This window comes from Schistocerca cancellata, chromosome 8, assembly GCF_023864275.1.
Source record: "Schistocerca cancellata isolate TAMUIC-IGC-003103 chromosome 8, iqSchCanc2.1, whole genome shotgun sequence".
Classification (NCBI taxonomy): Eukaryota; Metazoa; Arthropoda; class Insecta; order Orthoptera; family Acrididae; genus Schistocerca; species Schistocerca cancellata.
The window spans coordinates 408,470,606-408,492,256 of NC_064633.1; the positions used below are offsets into that span (position 1 = coordinate 408,470,606).

General features: G+C 40.5%; 1 protein-coding gene across 1 annotated transcript in view; it reads left to right on the forward strand.

The window, feature by feature from the left end:
• Nucleotides 1-21,651, forward strand: part of LOC126094611 (myrosinase 1-like) — a 230,084-nt gene that overhangs the window by 116,828 nt on the left and 91,605 nt on the right. Inside the window, exon 4 of the mRNA XM_049909089.1 lies at nucleotides 3,949-4,083. Within this exon, the coding sequence (XP_049765046.1) occupies nucleotides 3,949-4,083 (135 nt within the window). The remainder of the gene's footprint in view (nucleotides 1-3,948; nucleotides 4,084-21,651) is intronic.

Sequence of the window (21,651 nt, forward strand, 5' to 3'; positions counted from 1 at the left end):
AAACCGTTAGGGTAAACAAGAAAATAGAATATGCTCAGATGAAGTATACAGGAAATTACATATAGCGTGCTCAGATTCTAATTTTGCAGAGCACTGAAGTGAAGGGCAGTAAAGTTCAGCGTTATTTTGGGAATCGGTAAATGCTTTTATGTACGTACTATAGGCCTATTTAGATATCATATTATGATTTTTCTTTATTTTCGACAGAGGCATAAAAATATTAAGAAATTCATAAGTGTCAACCACTAAATATTGCTCCTCAGTGCCCAGACATGTGAGTGACAATAAGAAAACGTGCACAAGAGCGAAGACGTACGATTGCACTACTGACCTATACTAAGACGAAAATGTTAGTGGCTGCTGGAAAGTTGAAACCTTCAATCTAACAGCGACCCCGGGTATGGTGGCTGAGGAGAAATGCCAGCTAGAGACGGGCGTTCAGATTAGTCACTGGCAACCATACAGATGCAAGTTACCTCATCTGGAGAGAATAACAGAACTACAGCCCAAATTGATGAGTTTTGAAACGGTCGGAACCTAAGTTGGTCTGTGGTAAGGTGCTAGATCAAATAAACTGATACAATTTCAGTTAGTTTATTTAACAATAAAACATCAAAAGCAACTTGCGGGCTTTCAAAATAGAAAATGAAATGACGTGGTGTGTGGCCCTCAACTACGTACACTCAGACTCAAAGTTGAAATTTTGAGAGTTTTGGTTGGTTTCGTTGTCTAGGGCCTGGAATACGTAGTTGCTGCATTACCATCCAAATACTGCTGAGTCTACAGTATACAGTATGAATATACACATGAATCGAATGGTCGAAGGTTCCTATCACTTGGAAATTGCGAATTTGTAATGCAACGTAATAGTTTATAAATGAAAGATTGCAATTAAATAAAATCTGCAGGTACTATCTTAACGAATTTAAATGATGAGCGCTATAGTAGAAGTATTTTTGAGAATGCCGTATATTTCTGCAAAACACTTACTGGTGTCGATGGTCCAGCAATTAAATAAAATATAAGTTGAATAACAGGGAAACAATAGATTCCTACTGCACATAATTAGCTATGAACATCAACATAGCTCACGAGATATTCACTTCTAAATGCACACTACATCTTCACTGTAGAAGCCACGGAAATCGCACAAGTTCACAAGTCCACACTCCAAAGTATTTCTATCTCTCGCGACTACGCGCAAACCGCTCCACACTTCACGTCTCTCTCGCGACCATGCGTCCCCCGCGCTATACTGTCCCAGACTCCCTCGTGTCCTGTGCCATACTCCCCCGTCCACGAGCGCTGTGATTAGCTAGAGCGCTCGCGCCATGCCTTCAATCTAATGCACCCACACAAACATAGTGAAACACATTCGAAATACTGGATTTACATTTAAATAGCTTGAAATTAAATAAATATTCCTATGGCTGGACCATAAACACGCTCTAACACACATTATTAGATACATAAACAAATTAAATAAACATTTATCAAAGGAATAGAACAAAAGGTAGGCCAGTAGTCTAATGTCTCTGTGCTTCCTAAAACACAGTAAATATTTAACCAAATTTCTTCGTGAGTAGTGTATATCGGATATAAACAAAGACATAAACGAATAAACGTATTTATAAGCATGCTGCTACCGTTTTTTCGTGTAACTGTGGAGTACTTATGGCCTGACGCAATCGGTAGTAATCGGCCACTTTGACCTCCAATAACTCATGTACTATTGAAGTTACATGCCTGTAATTTACACCAATTTTGGTTTACACTAACAGCTTTCTAAAGACATGTCGATGGACAAAATCGGATGAAGCGTTTAGATTTTGGAAATTCGTTGCTGGGTGTTACGTGTATTATTTACCGCCAGATACTAAACTTTGAACTAATAAAGATATTGAAAATTTGACTACACTATCAGAATCATCGTGCAAATAATAGTAATGTACATATTTCTTTTTGAGGTATCATGATTCATCTGGCTACTATTAATTTCTATATGAACTGTGAATGTCTGCCATGATGGTTTCACAAAGTCACTTTGGCACTCTCGACGTACAAGTCTCTTTCATCGACACAGCATCAGCATGGAATTCCCAGCCACGCGGCCAGTGTGCCATGTGCTGGGGCTACCCCTCTTGTCCGGCTAACGTTCGGCGCCATGTGTTTGCTGCCGGGCCCCGGCTTGCTGAGCGGCCCATGTGGCCACGCCCCAACTCCGAACCTAGAATATTTCCTGGGCGCCAAGACTCTCCAGTTACCTCACAAACTAGAAGTTTTAGTTCTGTTAATATTCCAGGCGCTCGGTTTAGAAAAACGATTTACACCTTATTAACTTTTCCACTCTCGTGAACACTCAGAATAATGGGGGCACTGGAAAGAAAATGTGAAAAAATTTCAGTTATTATCCGTATTAAAACACAGCGATTTACTAATATGGTTTTAAAACAGTTACAATTAGCAGCTCGCCTTTGTAGGTACCCAAGACCAGCAAAATTTAAAAAAAATGCGATTTGGCAACTAGCTGTTACAGCAGTCAAATTAAATCAGCAAAACAAAAAAATAAAAAAAATAGTGAACGAAATTAAGTGTTTTCCAGAAGAAACGAAACTAAAGAATAATAACAGGAAATGGTCGGAAGAGCGGAGGAGGAACCACTCGAAAATGATGAGGAAATATTGGGAAGAGAGAAAAAAAGATCAAAAAGCCGGGCAAGTGAATTGTTGAACGTGGTCCAAAGATGGCCGAAATCGAAAGAAGAAGAAGAAAAAAAAACAAAAAAAAACAAAAATCAGTATTTAACCATCCACCTCTGGTGGCCAACTACTTTTCAAATGAGTTACCAAAACTTAGGAAGCAGCTCTTGAACAGAAACGTTTAGGGTACAATGTACTCAAATGGGCTGTCAGCAATCGTCAAACGGCCACTACCACGAGATACCACAAGAATTAGAATGTAAATAACAGTTAACGCCAAAGTGGCACAGAACTAGTTGAAAACCGAATAATAATAAAAGTGAACAGTCCTCCAGTCAATGCAACCGGCCTCACGCATTTTTGTATAGGATATAAACACAAAGAAGATAGATTACAAACAATGATCGCTCGCCAGCCTACTGCACGTATACTGACAGGACAGCCCTCCGCGAAATGTGAGGTAGAACTTTACAAAATTTTAGTAAGAAATAACACATTTGCTTATTACAAGAACAGAGCAGGACTCCCACACGGGTCGAGACCACATAATGTTACAGTGCAAGTGCCTTGATAACAAAGATGGAGGAACATGTCGGTGGAACACAGGGATTTTCCAGAATCCCTCCGCCGCCCCTGACACTTGATGGCCATAAAGTAGACCTCACCGCAGTATCCTCAATGTTCCTGAATCAAGTTGAAACCGCCCCAAGTGCCCTTTCCACCAGGCAGTGCAGCATGCTCTGGGTATCGGACTCCAACCCGCGCCTCGCCACTGCCCAAGCAGGAAGCAAACAGCCATTTCTAACAGTGTAGCCGCTCCGTTAACGGTCATCACAACCACCCCGACACTCTATGCGGGTCCAAGTGCCGAAGCCAGTCCCTCGGCCATTACACGGAGCCGTCACCAAAATGTCGCCCGCAAGTTGCAGTATTGCATCGGACGCTCAACCAACGTCTTTACCTGGCTCATGCGCAAGCCTTTACCCTTGCGAGGCACTACATTGCTGCCCTTTAGCTGGATGCCTAATCTGCAGTTACCAGGCAACGGGAAGAAGACGTTACGCAAGAAGGGCAGTTTTCGATAAATGCTTAAAAGTTTATCCGTTGAAGGTCACCAAATTATATACAGGAAAGAAATGATTTAGGTTAGACGACATACTACGATGATCAGGATGATGACCTAGACAAATGAGTCACTACTGTAAGTTGATCCTTAATTTTAACTGTTTCTCAAGATGATCTTTTGCAGGTGGACGTGTACCGGTTCTCGATATCCTGGCCGCGGATCCTGCCGGATGGGGGTGTGGACCGGGTCAACCAGGCGGGCATCGACTACTACAACAAAGTCATCGACGAGCTGTTGGCACATGGCATCCAACCCATGGTGAGTACCTACCGGTCCATGCATGCTGAACTAAAGGGAAATTTATATGACTTAGCTGCTTCGGGCGTTGAAATTATTCACTAGCTGCACTTGCAAATTTGTGACCGGACCGGGACTCCAACACAGAGTCTCCGCTTCTCGCTAACGGTCGACTTGACCGCCTCGGCCATCCCGACACACTTCTTGTCCGACCCAAATTCCCAAGTGCTGCTCACCACTGACGTGATCCCGCCCATAAGCGCCGTTACTCGCAGCCTCACTGTATTCGAGAACAACGATGGTATGCATACGCAGTGAAATAGTCGTATACCTGTCGAGGCGTATCTACACAATTATACATGTGAATTATAAGTGTGATGTTTGTTTTCTCGGACACGTCTGAAAGAATAGACATCACACATGTAATTCTCCAGCCATCTTTATTAGACATTTTTTCCTTGTTGACGCAGTAAAGTATGTCTTCAGTCTTTATTCGATCAATCCTTTTGTTCTTCAACAACCTTCACAAGTAACAAAATAATCAGTTTAGTTTCTTACATGTTCCGTGAATCACATTCGCGGCAACACTTTTTATATACGAAGTACAACAAGTCAGTAGGTTTACAAGTACGACACATATTTTTTTTGTGAAAACATGGCGACATGCTGGTCATTTACATAACGGGATTTTTAAAAATCTTAATACGGCGGTTGTAACTTTATTTTCAGCTCGTACTAAATAGATATGTATTTCAAAGTTTTACTGAACTTCAAAGTAGTCACCAGATTTGTGTACAACCAGTTTCCAGCGATATGGAAGTCGTAGGATGCTCTTAGCAGTGTCAGTTGTGTTGACAGTTCGAGCGGCGCAGAACAGTGAAACAAATCAGTAACAGCTTGCACTGTACTTGCTTGAGTATTGTCCTGCAAAATGATGGTCAAGTCCTGCAGAAAGTGTCATCACTTCTGTCTCTGTGCTGTTCATTTTTGGAACACAACCTACGACCAGCTTAGAGACAGAGGTGATGACACTTTCTGCAGGACCTGACCATCATTTTGCAGGGCAATGCTCAAGCACGTACAGTGCAAGCTGTTACTGATTTGTTTTACTGATGGGGCTGCTAAATGCTATACCACCTACTGCACTCACCTGACTCAGACCCTCTTGAGCTCAACTCGATTTCTAAACTGAAGGAAACACTTCACGGCATTCGCTTCAGAACTGCTACAAATTCGTCGGTCAATAGACCGCGCCGCTCGAACTGTCAACACAAATGGCACTGCTAAGAGTATCCTACGACTTCCACATCGCTGGCAACGCGTTATATACAATGCTGGTGACTTCTCTGAAGGTCAGTAAAACTTTGAAACACGTATATATTTTGCACGAGCTGTAAATAAACAGTTGCCACTATTGATGTTCCAACCCTCGTATATCAGATTGGTGCAAAAGTTCGTAGTCTTTGTTATGCATGTTGGTATTCCGGTTGCTATGTGTTTATTTATCGATTGTGATTTTTATTTGCAGTTAACTGTTGCTGTCTGAGTTTACATATTGTCATTTGGAGGTAGTGACCGGAACTGTGGGCGCTAGAAAATGGAGTGTCAAATGGAGAAATCTGAACATTTCCGACATAGTCTTCTGTTTGAGTTTATTAGAGGGGTGACAGTAGGTGAGACAGCCAGAAACATTTGTGCCGCGTATGGGGATAATGCCACTGGATAGAGCATGACAAGAAAATGGTTTATCGTCTTAAGGAGGAACGTTTCGACATTAGTGTCCCTGTACATTCAGGAAGAGCTTCGGGGCTTGATGAAGATCGGTTTATGTTCAAAAAATGTTCAAATGTATGTGAAATCTGATGGGACTTAACTGCTAAGGTCATCAGTCCCTAAGCTTACACACTATTTAATCTAAATTATCCTAAGGACAAACACACACATCCATGCCCGTGGGAGGACTCGAACCTCCGCCAGGACCAGCCGCACAGTCCATGACTGCAGCGCCTTAGACCGCTCGGGATCGTTTTATGCATTAAGCCACAATGATCGACGTCATTGTATTCGAAAACTGGCAAATACACTCCTGGAAATGGAAAAAAGAACACATTGACACCGGTGTGTCAGACCCACCATACTTGCTCCGGACACTGCGAGAGGGCTGTACAAGCAATGATCACACGCACGGCACAGCGGACACACCAGGAACCGCGGTGTTGGCCGTCGAATGGCGCTAGCTGCGCAGCATTTGTGCACCGCCGCCGTCAGTGTCAGCCAGTTTGCCGTGGCATACGGAGCTCCATCGCAGTCTTTAACACTGGTGGCATGCCGCGACAGCGTGGATGTGAACCGTATGTGCAGTTGACGGACTTTGAGCGAGGGCGTATAGTGGGCATGCGGGAGGCCGGGTGGACGTACCGCCGAATTGCTCAACACGTGGGGGGTGAGGTCTCCACAGTACATCGATGTTGTCGCCAGTGGTCGGCGGAAGGTGCACGTGCCCGTCGACCTGGGACCGGACCGCAGCGACGCACGGATGCACGCCAAGACCGTAGGGTCCTACGCAGTGCCGTAGGGGACCGCACCGCCACTTCCCAGCAAATTAGGGACACTGTTGCTCCTGGGGTATCGGCGAGGACCATTCGCAACCGTCTCCATGAAGCTGGGCTACGGTCCCGCACACCGTTAGGCCGTCTTCCGCTCACGCCCCAACATCGTGCAGCCCGCCTCCAGTGGTGTCGCGACAGGCGTGAATGGAGGGACGAATGGAGACGTGTCGTCTTCAGCGATGAGAGTCGCTTCTGCCTTGGTGCCAATGATGGTCGTATGCGTGTTTGGCGCCGTGCAGGTGAGCGCCACAATCAGGACTGCATACGACCGAGGCACACAGGGCCAACACCCGGCATCATGGTGTGGGGAGCGATCTCCTACACTGGCCGTACACCACTGGTGATCGTCGAGTGGACACTGAATAGTGCACGGTACATCGAAACCGTCATCGAACCCATCGTTCTACCATTCCTAGACCGGCAAGGGAACTTGCTGTTCCAACAGGACAATGCACGTCCGCATGTATCCCGTGCCACCCAACGTGCTCTAGAAGGTGTAAGTCAACTACCCTGGCCAGCAAGATCTCCGGATCTGTCCCCCATTGAGCATGTTTGGGACTGGATGAAGCGTCGTCTCACGCGGTCTGCACGTCCAGCACGAACGCTGGTCCAACTGAGGCGCCAGGTGGAAATGGCATGGCAAGCCGTTCCACAGGACTACATCCAGCATCTCTACGATCGTCTCCATGGGAGAATAGCAGCCTGCATTGCTGCGAAAGGTGGATATACACTGTACTAGTGCCGACATTGTGTATGCTCTGTTGCCTGTGTCTATGTGCCTGCGGTTCTGTCAGTGTGATCATGTGATGTATCTGACCCCAGGAATGTGTCAATAAAGTTTCCCCTTCCTGGGACAATGAATTCACGGTGTTCTTATTTCAATTTCCAGGAGTGTATGATGAACTGTGATCATTCCACCATCGTGCGACGTTTACATGCAATGAGGAATGTACAAAATAACGGTACCGGATGATCCCAGCTAAAATCACAAAAAATCAGTGGGTCGCCATATGTGCCTCCCTGCTTGCTTGTCATCAGTTAGCTCGTGAATAATATCGACAATTCCTATCCTGCATCGTTACTGGTGACGAGAAACGGTGTCTTTACGCTAACATAAGGAAAAGAAAGGAATGGCTGAGCCCAAACAAAGCAACCACTTCCTCTACAAAGACCTGCGCGCGATCACAAAAGATAAAGTGATGCAGCTGGTGGAACAGCGGCGGTGTAGTGTACTACGAATTGCTTCCCCGAGGTGTAACCATCACTGCTGACGGTTATTGTCAACAGTTAGGACGTCTTGCAAAGGCAATCCAAGAACAACAACCAGGAAGACTGCGTGATGGTTCAAATGGCTCTAAGCACTATGGGACGAGTTCTTTGCCTCAAAACCATGTGATTTTTAGAGTCGCTGAATGAAAAGTTGCCTCAGCGCTGGGAGACTGTTGTAAATAGTGAAAGAGAATTTGTTATTGATATGTTCTGTGTATTTGTTGTTTGTATTAAACTTATAGAAAAACGCTACGAACTGAAGCACTTGCCCAATACTGCAAAAATTTGATAAACTTAACCCACCAAGTACATACTGTGTACTTTGAAATTTATCTATAGAGTATACAGAGTTGTCAAGCCGATGTGAGCTCAGTTTGTTTTTATAATTTCTGCTATCTGCCGGCACTTTTAATTCAGGAAGGAGATAAAGATATATTTTTCTGACTGCTTACTTCGCTACTTTCTGTGCAGGCTTAAGGTTGAGTTGTGTATAGAGCAATCTATTTTTGTTCCTAACGTTGTATTTATGATTGCTACAATTCTGTTCAAACTATGGTCGATTTTTCACAATAAACTTCATAAGAGAATGAAATTATTGCGAGGCTCTTGTGAGTATGCTTATTTTTTAAACAGTTGTTTTAAACAGGATACACCCCAGGTGTTACTCTTACAGCCTGTTTTTGTGCAATAAATACTTCGTGTCCGTGAATGAAAGAGTCCAAAAAAAAAAAATGAATGTGAAGTCAAGGAATCAAAGTATGCAAAGAAAGTTAGGTTTCTAATACTTTGATCACCAAAATCAGTGACTACATTTAGAGCAAATGTTGCTGCTCTCAAGAAGTTCATGAACTTAGGAAATACATTTTCCGTAATTCACGGAAAACTTCTGCATCGACTCAGCTGATCAGTAGAAATAATTTTTGCTGTGTTAGTGTTAGCTTTTTACGTGGAAGAGTAAAACAATCAAAACAAAATAAATAATTAATCGACACATTAAATTTGGATATCACAGAAAATGTTGAGAAATCTACATCTACAACTACATGATTATTGTGCGATTCACAATTAAGTGCCTGGCAGAGGGTTCATCGAACCACCCTCAATATATTTCTCTACAATTTCATTCTCGAATGGCGCGCAGGAGAATCGAGCACTTAAATCTATTTATCCTCATATTTTATCATGGTGATCATTTTGCCCTATGTAGGTTGGTGACGACAGAATATTTTCACAATAAGAGGAGAAAGTTGGTTACTGAAATTTCAGGAGAAGTTCCTGCCGCAACGACAAACGCCTTTGTTTTAATGATTACCACCGCAGTTCACGTATAATGTACGTGGCACTCTTTCTCCTATTTCGCTATAATACAAAACCAGATGTCCTTAATTGAACTTTTTCGATGTCCACCGTCGATCCTATCTGATGCGGATCCCCAAACCGCAGAGCAATACTCCAGAGAGAGCGGACATGCGTGGTGTATACAGTTTCTTCAGTAGACCTGTTGCAATTTCTAAAAGTTCTGCCTATAATTCGCAGTCTTTGCTTTGCTTCACCCACAACATTATCTTTGTGATCGTTCCACTTTAAGTTACTTGTAATTGTAACCCCTAAGTAATTTACAGACTTTAGATTTGTGTGATTTATTGTGTATCGAAATTTAGCGGATCTCTTTTAGTACTCATGCGAATGAGACTTCACACTTTCTATTGTTTAGAGTAAACTGCTACTTTTCGTAACATACAGATATCTTGTCTAAATCATTTTGCAATTGGTTTTGCTCATCTGATAATTTTACATCATCTCCAGACAATCTAAGACGGCTGTGCAGATTGTCTCATGTGTCGTTCATGTATATCACGAACAGCAGAGTTCCTACAACACTTCCTTGGAGAACGCCAGAAGTTACTTCGGTTTTACTCAATGACTTTTCGTCATTTATTACAAACTGTCACCTTTCTAACAGGAAATCACGAAGCCATTCACATAAATGAGATGACACACCATACGCAAGCAATTTGAGCGGAAGGCGCTTGTCAGGAACTGTGCCAAAACCCTTCTGGAAATCTAAAAGTATAGGATCAGTCTGACGTCCCCTGTATTTACTCATTACTTAGTGAAAATAAAGAGGTAATTGTGTTTCATAAGAACGATACTTTCTGAACCCGTGTTGATTACTTTTCAGTAATTCGTTTTCTTCGAGGTAAATTATAATATTTGCTCAGTATATGTTTCCAAATCCTACTGCAAATTGACGTGATGTTGTTGTGGACTACAGTCCGAAGATTGCGTTGATGCAGCTGTTCATGCTACTCTATCCTTTGCAAGCCTCTTCCGCTCCGAGTAACTACTGCACTCTACATCCTTCTGAATCTTCTTACTGTATTCATCTCTTGGTTTTTCTCACGATTTTTACCCCCTCACGCTTTCCTCCACTTCTAAATTGGCAATCCCTTGATGTCTCAGAATGTGTCCTACCAACCAATCCCTCCTTCTAGTCAGCTTGTGCCACAAATTTCTTTTCTCCCCAGTTCTATTCAGTACCTGCTCATTAGTTACGTGATTACTCATCTAATCTTAAGCATTCTTCTGTAGTGCCACATTTGAAAAGCTTCTATTCTCTTCTTGCCTAACCATTTATCATCCATGTTTCCACCCAAACAAATAATTTCAGAAAAGACTTCCTGACATTTAAGTTTATACTCGATGTTAACAAATTTCTCTTCTTCAGAAACTCTTTTCTTGCCATTGTCAGTCTACATTTTATATCCTTTCTACTTCGACCATCATCAGTTTTTTGCTAGCCAAGTATCAAAATTCATCTACTACTTTAAGTATCTCATTTCCTATTATAATTCCTAATGTAATTCCCTGAAAGGAGCCGGACTGGTATATAATCTGAACCAGTGGTATTGTCTTCATTGTTTTAAGCAGCTTCGCTACACAGAGAATCTCTCTTTCTAAGTTACTCATGTTGGCAATTGTTCTTGATTCGAATTCGAGAATATTTACTTCGTCTTTTTCTGTGGAGGAATTTTGGAAAATCTTGTTTAGTAACTCTACTTTAGTGGTACGATTATCACTAACAGCATCATTGCTATCGCGCATTGAAGGTATTGATTGCGTCTAACCGATGGTGTACTGTACATATCACCAGAGTCTCTTTGGGTTTCTGCAAGATTTCGAGAGAGAGTTTTGGAAACTATTAAAAGCATCTCGACTTGAAGGACGCGCAAAATTTTGAGCCTTCTGTAAAACTTCGCCAATCTTGGGAATTTGCCTTTTTTTTAAATTTGGCATGCTTTTTTCGTTGCTCCTGCAATTGTGTTCTGACCTGTTTTGTGTACCATGGAGGATCAGCACCAACTCTTATTCATGTATGTGGTATTTATCTCTCAATTGCCGTCGATATTATTTCTTTGGATTCAAACCACAGTTGATCTACACTTGCATAGTAAGAGCGGAAGGAATGGAAACTCTCTCTTAGAAAGATGTCAAACGAATTTTATCTGTTTTTTTAAATAGATGTAGTTTGCGTTTAGTTTTGGTCTGTTTGCATTGTTACGGTATTCAGTCTCACTACAATACAGGGCAGTCGATTTTCCTTGACACACTGCTGTTATGACGATTAAAAGTTTGTAGCCGGTGGACTGTCTTCTACATAGCGTGTCATAGCGGGTGTTCACCTCTGTGTGGTGACGTTCGGTTTTATCGGAGCGTTCTCCACCATATCTTATTACTTTTACGACCTATGCGTCTCTGCGCATAGTCTGTTCCGTGGGACTGACGGTGAGCGCTTGGAATTCCCATAATTTGTTATGAATGTCATGAAGATGCAGCTGTAAATGGTGTGAAACAGATAATGCCTAAGAATGAAAGGATTTTACAGCTGAAGCGGTTTTATTTCTCAACGTGATTTATCGTGGCTGTGGTTGCCCAGATTATAAAGTTTTTATCACTAAAAAGCAAGGAATCTCTTCAACTTTTTCCACCGTGTTCTTCAGTGACATTATATCGGTCAGTTACGTGGTTTTAACTTTTTTCTTAGTGCTCAAATGGTAAATAAAAAATTTTGGGATGACATTTCAAGAGACTGAAATTTTTCTGATAATTTATTAAGTCGGTGTTTTTCATGGTAAGGCGTACTGCGTTATTGAACCTACTCTCTTCTGTCCTTCTCGACACTGAGTCTATCTTGTATCACGGCAGACGGGATGGTCACCGTAAGCAGACTTCAACTCCAACGTTTTCGCAGTGTTTTTACATACGGAAACACACATTAAAAGTTTCTTATGCCAGTTGTGGCAGGCGACTTTACTGGTGCCTAGTAAAAACTTAGATCAGAATTCCCGAAACTGTGAGACATCTATATCGAGTCATCTGTACACATGCAATTAATCGCGATAGACCTAGAAACACTGCAGTTATGCACGGTAGGTCCGTACACAGATTTTAAGTCTGTATCTAGGACTATAATGATGGAAATATTTGCTTCGTCTGTTTCATGCAGATTATCTCATGAGGCAACAGACCGGAAATTGATTGGAGAGTACAAACTGCATCTTTAATAGTAATGTAAGAGACAGTACTATGCGGAGATCGTCCAATCTGGAGTCTTCTGAGGCCATCGATACTATTGTAACCTGTGGTGTCACCGCCAGACACCACACTTGCGAGGTGGTAGCCTTTAAATCGGCCGCGGTCCGTTAGTATACGTCGGACCCGCGTGTCGCCACTATCAGTGATTGCAGACCGAGCGCCGCCACACGGCAGGTCTAGAGACACTTCCTAGCACTCGCCCAGTGGTACAACCGACTTTGCTAGCGATGGTTCACTGACAAATTACGCTCTCATTTGCCGAGACGATAGTTAGCATAGCCTTCAGCTACATTATTTGCTACGACCTAGCAAGGCGCCATTACCAGTTACTATTGAGATTATGAATAATGTACCATCAAGACCGATGTTCACCATTTATGGATTAAAGTTAAGTATTCCAGCAGCAACGTACGTTTTTTGCTAAAGTCTAATTTCCTTGTCCTGTTCCAGACCTCACGCCATCCTGCGTGAGCTAAAACGCGTGCCTTTCGGCTTCCTCTAGTGTACTGGGTTGGCTCTCCTGCCAACCCACAACATAACCAATGCTATAGTAGACAGGTCAATGGGAGAAGCAGGAGCATCCCTCAAAAAATGAAAAACAGAAACTGTACAGCCAAATATAGGCACAAGAAAACTAATTGCGAAGAAATTATGGTAATAGAAGTAATAGAAGGAATAAGTCACCTGATAGTTGAAACAAGTAGGTTCAAATATGTTCAGAAAAAGAAAGGAATACAGCAGTATGTGAGGAATGAAATCGATGGTAAGTGCGAGGAAGTTAAAGCGAAAAGGTTGCACAGGAAGTGAAGAAAACTGAAAGGAAATGTACGTCGAGAAGACATTTTCAGCTTATAGAAAACTCAAAATATCTTTCCGTGAAATTAGAAGCAAAGGCGTCAGTACAAAAGGCTTCCATTGCTAATCACAGATCAGAGACTAGATGGGTGGAAAAGTATACTGACGGCCTCTACGAGAGGTAAGAACTGTCAGCTTACACTATAGAAGAAGAAATGTCGATTGGGAAGACGTAAGAGACCCATTACTAGAACATGAGAGAGCTGAGGATAACTTGAGATAAAATAAGGCAGAAGGGGTAGATAATGATGTTTTGAAATTTCTAAAATCATTAGTAGAAGTGGCAACAAAACGATTTTTCGTGTCAGTATGGGATTAAAATACGGGGTGAAAGTATATCAATGGTAAGACTTGTTGATGGCATTGCTATGCTGAGTGAATGTGACACGTTGAATGGCATAAACACTCTAAAAGTACGGAGTATGAATTGAGACTAAACCAAAGAAAGACGAAAGTAATGAGGAATAGCAGAAATAAAATTAGCGATAAATTTAACATCAAAATTGGAGACCACTTAGTAGAAGTAGTTAAGGAATTCTACTACCCTGGAAGCAAAATTAAACACGACGGACAAAGCAAAGCGGATTTAAGAAGCAGACTAGCAAAGGCAAAGAGAGCATTCCTGGCCAAGATAAATCTACTATTGAAACGTCCCCTTAGAAGAATTGTACACGACTGTGCTTAAACTGACACACAATAATTTTTTGCGCAACGCAATCTGACTTTCAGAAATCCCTACAAAGGAATGGCCCTGACTAACATTAACCTGTACCTTTCACAAATCACTTACCTCACCAAAAATCTTCGTTACTCGAACTACTGCAATACAGTGAGCGCCACTACTACCAGCAAAATAAAAGATTCAAACTACTGAAGGCACTAACTACTGATAGGCATAGTTAGGAAATGAAAGATTTTAATAGAGAACAAACAATGTATTTACCTTAATAATCATAATATATATGCCATCCAGTCTTACAAATTTCAAGTCTCCGCCATTTCTCTCCCCACATCCACCACTGCTGGCGGCTCACCTCCAACTGCGCAACGCTACGCGCTGTTCACATCCAGCTGCCGCTGCCCAACACTACAATGGCAGACAACAATGCAAACTAGCCACAGACTGCACACAGCACAGCCAGTGATTTTCATACAGAGCGCTACGTAACGTTGCCAGTAAGAAAACATAAACAGCCTACTTACATAGCCCCCATGCTCCCCACAAAAAATTTTACAAATTGTTTTGGGCACTGGGCAATACATATTTGTTAAAATTTTTCATAATCGTAATTACAATAACAAAGAAATCAAATGCACACACTTATTGATACAATGTTGGTCAAAAGCTAAAATTTTCTCACAGTCCATAAAGATAGTCCTGATCATTCATCATAATAGTAATTACAGTTTTTTTCCACAAAGTCTCATTAGTAAAAGAAATTGCACACAGAAGTAGTGGATTTCCATGCAGTCTTGAAGAAGTAGTGTTGTCCTTCCAACGGAAAGACAGTGCTGACTCTTGACATGCAGACAGGTAATGGGCCACAACAGAGCAAACCCACCGCAGAGTTAGTCGAAGTTGATGAATATTGGTAGGTAGGTCATCACAGAGTAGACCCACTGTAGTCCTGATAGAGATTGTGGTATTGGTGGGCCACCAGAGGTGCAGACCCACTGCAGTCCTTGTAGAAATAATGGTATTGGTGGGTCATCAAGCTGCAGACCGACTGTAGTCCTTGTAGAGACGGCCAGTAGCCATCTGTTGCGACTGTGCAAGTGCACAATCACCATATAAGAGTCTTGCGGAGAATATAGCAAGTCCATAACCACCACTTGTGCACTCACAAAGTTTTTGGAGTTGTCCTTAGAACCAGCAATGCTGTTATCCAGTTCCCTGCTGAATTATTAACATACGTGCAAACACTGACAGTCCCTACTTCTCACATATTGTCCATATACTATGACCAACAGAAACGTGTGCAGTGAAATGTAACTTACAAGTTAATAATATGATGAACTGGTGACAATTACAATTTTATAACATGAGAATACAATTACAAAGATACAGAAAACATCATTAAAACATAATACAGATAACATTTGTAGTAATACAGCTTTGCAGAAGAATCGAAATAACATATACATTAGTGTTACAGGAATTATGACATAAGTACATACATAAAGATCAGAATAACTTTTGAAACCTCACCTTCACATATGAGCAACAAAACAGAATAAATAATGTTTAAACATCTTTAAAAAGTGAATAACATATTATTAATGCCAATTATATTTGAGGATAACAGTATTCCTCATCATAGTGAACGTAGCTTAGTATTAGAAGAAGAAAAACTTCTATGAAACTACACAGAGACAGGAAGAAAACAAATACACAAGGGTACACAAAAACATAGTGGGATAACACGAAAGGAAAGGACAGGGTTTGTTTTCAGTGTAACATTTGGTACTGCAGTCCAACCCAAAACTTCATTCCATAGATCTTTTGTCTTATTTCAACCTTTGCTTCCACCAAAAAATCCTATCCAAGCATGCTTTCTGTATTTTTCTTGTATAACCTCTCAGTGCATTTCTTCAAATTCATCGCAACTCATTCTCTTATAGGCTACCCCCTCTTAAGCTAACTTAAATCTACTGAGCTCAGATGCTAAACTAAGGGACGAGGCAATGCAGCAGCACAAAACAATTAACACGAACAGCAATGACAAAAAATTCAAATTGGCAAAGCAATTGTAATATTACAACTAATATAAGGCACTGTGCAGCAAAAAAGAAAAATACATCCGTAGTAAAACTGGCTTAGCAGAGTAACACAAAGTCAAATTCAGTAACACTATGCCTGGCAAACGGAAACAGCAAATTCATTAACTTATATCTAAAAATGTCAAACCCACATGCAGAAAAAATATTACACTAAAGATGGCCATGTCTAATACCTGTGTCACATCTTAGTGTCTATTTAATTAAAGTGGTGCACCACAAAAACTAATTCTACAAAAAATTACCAAGTACTTGAAAAGAAAATTATATATGCAGTTACTGTTATAAGTCCCTTCTTATTGTTCTTTCCATTCCAAGAGCTCCTTTTTCGAAGAATGTGGATCAGAAAATAATTATTTAATAGATCTGTTGACAGAAAGTGTTCACATTAGCAGATGCATAAAGTTTATTTTATAAAACCAATGCTACAACACAGCTGGAAAACAGATACCAAATGAAATAAGCAACTATCTAAAGCAAAGCATAAAAATATCATTCAATAGTCACGTGACATTTCATAAGTTAGTAGAAATTCTCTCAACTCTTGTAGAAAGACACTTGTCATAATCAGGTATGCAGATGTAAGAATATTTCCCATCAGTTCATAAGCATTTCAGTAAGTATCACAAATTAAGAGCTCCACAGTGTTATCATATGTTTTTAAGTTTTAGCATGTCGTCTTTGCGATGCTTTCTACAAAGGAATGTCTATAGCGAGGATAAGGGCCTCCCTTTTTTTTCTACCTGTGCCTCTGAAAACGCACACACTAATGGATTTTTCTCCAGGCGTCTGACGCAGCTGGGTGCCCACGACGCATTTCGCGCAGGTGGTCACTTAACTTTCTTACGGAAATATTTATGACAGCAGTTTCTGCTACAGTGACAGTCTCATATACAAAATTTCACGGGTCGAGAATCTGCGTTGCAAATGTGTAGAAACAAAATCTTATGAATATAACAGTGTCCAAAAAATTTTCGCCGGCATTGTGATACATTCACGCATTTACACACATTTCATAACTCTTAAAGTACGATTCTTGGTTTCCAACATCCTTTTTCACAAACCAGAGTCCCTAACCACTATTCATTATTCCTTACCTTATTTGTAGACACTTCTTCAATATTTCATCATAACAGATATGTAGCATAATCAAATAACTCATACAGCATCAGCTTATTAATCATAAACATACCGCAACAGCATAATACACATAGTCATCGTAATAGTAACATCATAACACCTCAGTCAACTCTCAAAATCGTTGTAGCTTCCTCCAATAATTTCAAAACCTAAAAAAAATTCTCTGCTCATATCAAAAGTGTCATCTGCCTCAAACGTACTTTAAAAATCGTGATCCCATACCAAATATATCATTCAAAGCTCTCATAATATCACAATGGGTCCGAAAAAATATGAACAGTTCACAAATTACAGACAAAATACAATTTCTTAAGTGTGAAGTTACCCAACTGTGTAATTGCGTAAACATGTGTCACTGATGTAGTAAAAAAAATGTTTGTTTCTCTGTTAAATAATCAGGTGGCTGTGTAGTTCTGTGTTGGAGAAATATGGTACCGATGTGTAAAGTTGTATAAGCAAATACCATATTAGCTAGGGCTCCTTGTGCTTGCCAAACACATGGTACACAAAGTAAGCGTGTACCCCCCTGAGGATTAATTTATTTATACCCTCAGGTGTTACAGATTACAGCAATGGAATGAAATGTATCACGGAAAACTTTCTTTCTAATTCAAAAATCTTTAAAAATAAATGTTTTAAGTACAAAATTAATCACTGAAATGCGTGTCCTGTAGCGCTAAATGTGCATCTTGTTGTAAGATAATCTCTGTGGAAGTGTCGTAGTTATTTTCCTCCGAAAGCTAAGTTCTGCAGAAGCCAATGTACTTACCTCATGATAAACAAAAGTGAAATGCTTTGCGTAGAGATATCTTAGTTATTACCCTTATTGTTGTGATGATGAAAGTACTGTGCTGTAACGTATTGTTGTGCTACGGAAAAGGCTGTCTCATTGTAGCTATACCACAAAAGTTACTACTAAAACATGTTTTACTTTCCAGAATAATACAGAAAAACTGTGCAATTATGAAACAGAAACGCCACAAAAGCAACATTGTAAATTGTCACTCATTAGTAGCGTCGTGATAAAATCGTGTAGCTGTCACACAAACCAACCACTGTGTCATCTGGCATTTCACAGAAAGCACCTGAAATCCAGAATCCACTCTCAAGCAAACCAAAATGTTGCATGAAAATCTCATTAGCAGTGCCAGTATATTTTCCAAGTATGTGAGCCTCATAGTCGTTACGTAATTGTGCAACTAACAAGGAAGAATGTATAAATAACAACACTGTGTCGTCTGTTCGCAATAACAATGCATTCGCAATTACTCGTCTAAGTTACCTATGTTCTTGACTGGATAGTTAGTTAGCTTTAAAACATAGTTGCATGTTAACAGTTTGTAAGTGTGACAAAGAGTACTAGTAACGTGAAGTGAAAAGTTTTATGGCAAAGACTAAGTTAAAAAGCAGATTATCTTTCAATAAATGGTTTTACATGTGAAATGTGGTGCAATCCTTTACTCTTCCTAGTACGCAGAGTTTCAACTTCAACGCAATTATCATGTGGTATACGTCGGATTCTGTAAGGTCCATTATAAACTAGAAAGAATTTGTGACTCAAGTGTTTCTTCTTATGTGACAATGAATGAGCTTTAATGAGAACTTTCTGACCAATACATAATTTCTTTGCATTTGCTTTACCGTGTAGTTTTCTCCTTTTGTCTGCTGCAGATTTTATATTTTTAAGAGCCAAATCAATTATGTCTTTGTGTCGAAGTTTACGTGTATTCGGGAAAGGTACAAGCTCTCTGATTCTGTTCGGTGGTTCTTCATTCTTCAGTACAAGAGTAGGTGGTAAAGCAGTGGAATCATGAGGCATTTCATTCAGCACGTTTTGAAATAAGTGTAAATATCTGTCCCAATGCTGATGCTTTCCGTGACAATAAAGTCTGCAAAGCTTTTTGATTTCTTTCATAATCCGTTCAGATGGGTTACAATGTGGTGAGTACAATGAAATAAAAACAGGTTTGATTTTATGATTCCGAAGCATGCGTGACCAAACAGCAGATCTGAATTGCGGTCCGTTATCTGAAATGACTTTAGCAACGTGGCCAACTTCACGTAAGAAATTTTTAACAAAGGCGTTGGATACAGACCGTCCAGTGGCTTTACGTAACGGCGTGAAAGAAATAAATTTTGAAGTAAGTTCAACAGCGACTAGAACGTACGAAAATTCATTCGATGTTCTGACAAGGGGTCCCAAGAGATCAACAGCAGCAAATTCTTTTAATTTAGAAGGAATAATAGGAAACAACGGAGCACGATGTGAGATAATAGATGGTTTCGCCTTTTGACAAAGTTTACAAATAGACAAGACTCTTCGAATTCGCTTTTCCATATTGTTAAAATAACAAGTCGTTCGAAGAATATGATAACATTTTCGTGGGCCAAAATGTGCATAGGTGAAATGAATGTACCAAATGAGCTTATTAACAAAATCGTCAGGAATGCACAGTACCCATAGCTTGTCATCAACAGTGCAGCGTTTGAAGAGTATGTTGTTTCTAACCAGGTAATAATGCCGAATCTGAGTGTGTGTCTTTTCATGCCATTTACTTTTGATGTCTTTCCAAATCGGATCTTTATCTTGTTCATGAGCAATGTCCTTTAAAGATTTGGTGATGAAGTTTTTAAAGGCGACTTTCTGAATGTAAAGAATACTGAAATTTTTCTCAAGGTTGCCTTCTGTGTTACTTTTCTCAAGCCCAGCCGGTGCGCGTGACAGCGCGTCCGCAACAATGTTCTCCTTGCCGGGAATGTAGACTATTGTGAAGCGGAATTCTTGCAGAAACAATGCCCAACGTTTCAACCTGTCATGATTTAATTTTGAAGACTTACGAAATTGTAATGCACGATGATCACTGTATACTTTTACGTGCTTGCCAGAAAGAAAGAAACGGAATTTGTTAAATGCCCAAACGATAGCTAAAGCTTCTAATTCAGTAACGGAATAATTTTTTTCAGATTTTGTTAGCACTCGGCTAGCAAAAGCAATGGTTTTCTGAATGGTAGTGTCATTTTCTATGGCTTCTTGATTAAATGGGCACCAAGACCGACTTTAGAAGAATCCGTGCTAAGGCAGAAATCTTGTGACAGACCTGGATGAGCTAGTATTGGCGCGTTAAGTAGCGATTCTTTCAAAGAATAGAATTCCAACTGTGCTTGTTCGTCCCAGTTCCAAATAGTATTTTTTCCAGTGAGAGAACAACGTTTTGGTGTAACAAGAATTTGCATATTCAGAAAACGACGGTAAAAATTTACGAGACCTAGAAAACTGCGGACTTGTTTTTTTGTGGATGGAACTGGAATGGCTCTGATTGCTTCTAAGTTTTCAGGATCTGGCTGAATGCCTTAAGAAGAAATAATATGTCCCAAAAACCTCACCTTTGACTTACCGAATTCAGACTTTTCCGAGTTAACTGTAATTCCAGATTCTGCAAAAATACGTAACAAACTGTTGAGGATGCGGTTATGTTGTTCCCATGAAGCTTCTGCTATTAGATTATCGTCCACATATAAGGTGATGTGACGTTTTAAGAACTCAGGTAATATGGAATTTAGCCCGCGAATGAATGCTGCCGAAGAAATGTTCAAACCAAAAGGAAGTTTCCGAAACTGATAACAAACGCCGAAACAAAGGAAAGCTGTGTATTTTCTACATTCTGGATGAAGTTCGATCTGATAAAAGCTGGATCTGAGATCAATGGAAGACAACACTTTTACACCATTAAAATTTTGAAGAAGTTCTTCCATCGTCTGCGGCCTGCTGTTTCAGGAATAATGATAGTATTGATTTGTCTCGAATCTAAGACAAGCCTGATCGATCCATTTTTCTTCTCAACAACATGTAACGGATTGTTGTATGAGCTTACTGCAGGCTCAATAATGCCCTCATCAAGCATAGATTGTATTTCTGTTCTAACACGGTCCCTATAATGTGCTGGAATTACGTATGGTCTAACACAAAATTTAGTATGCTCACGAACACGAAATTGGTATTGAAATCCCTTCGTTGTTCCTGTTTTGTGAGTAAAAACTGTGGAATGTGCTTGTAAAATCTCAAAAAGGTCCTGCCTATCAGTGTCATTACAATTATCAATTGTTTGAATTTTATTCTGAATTAACTCATTAGTTTCAAATATGCCGTCGATATCATCCCTGTCAGTACTTGCACAGTGATTGTTAGTGTCTAGTTCCGTAGAAAATTCCGAACTGTTATCTAACAGAAGGTAAAGCCGATTAATTTCCTCATCATGGTTTGAGAGCCAGTCTTCAAATTTCAAAGCTATTGACTTACCTTCTTTCTCTAAACTTATTTCAGCATCGTGAAAGCTTAAGATTG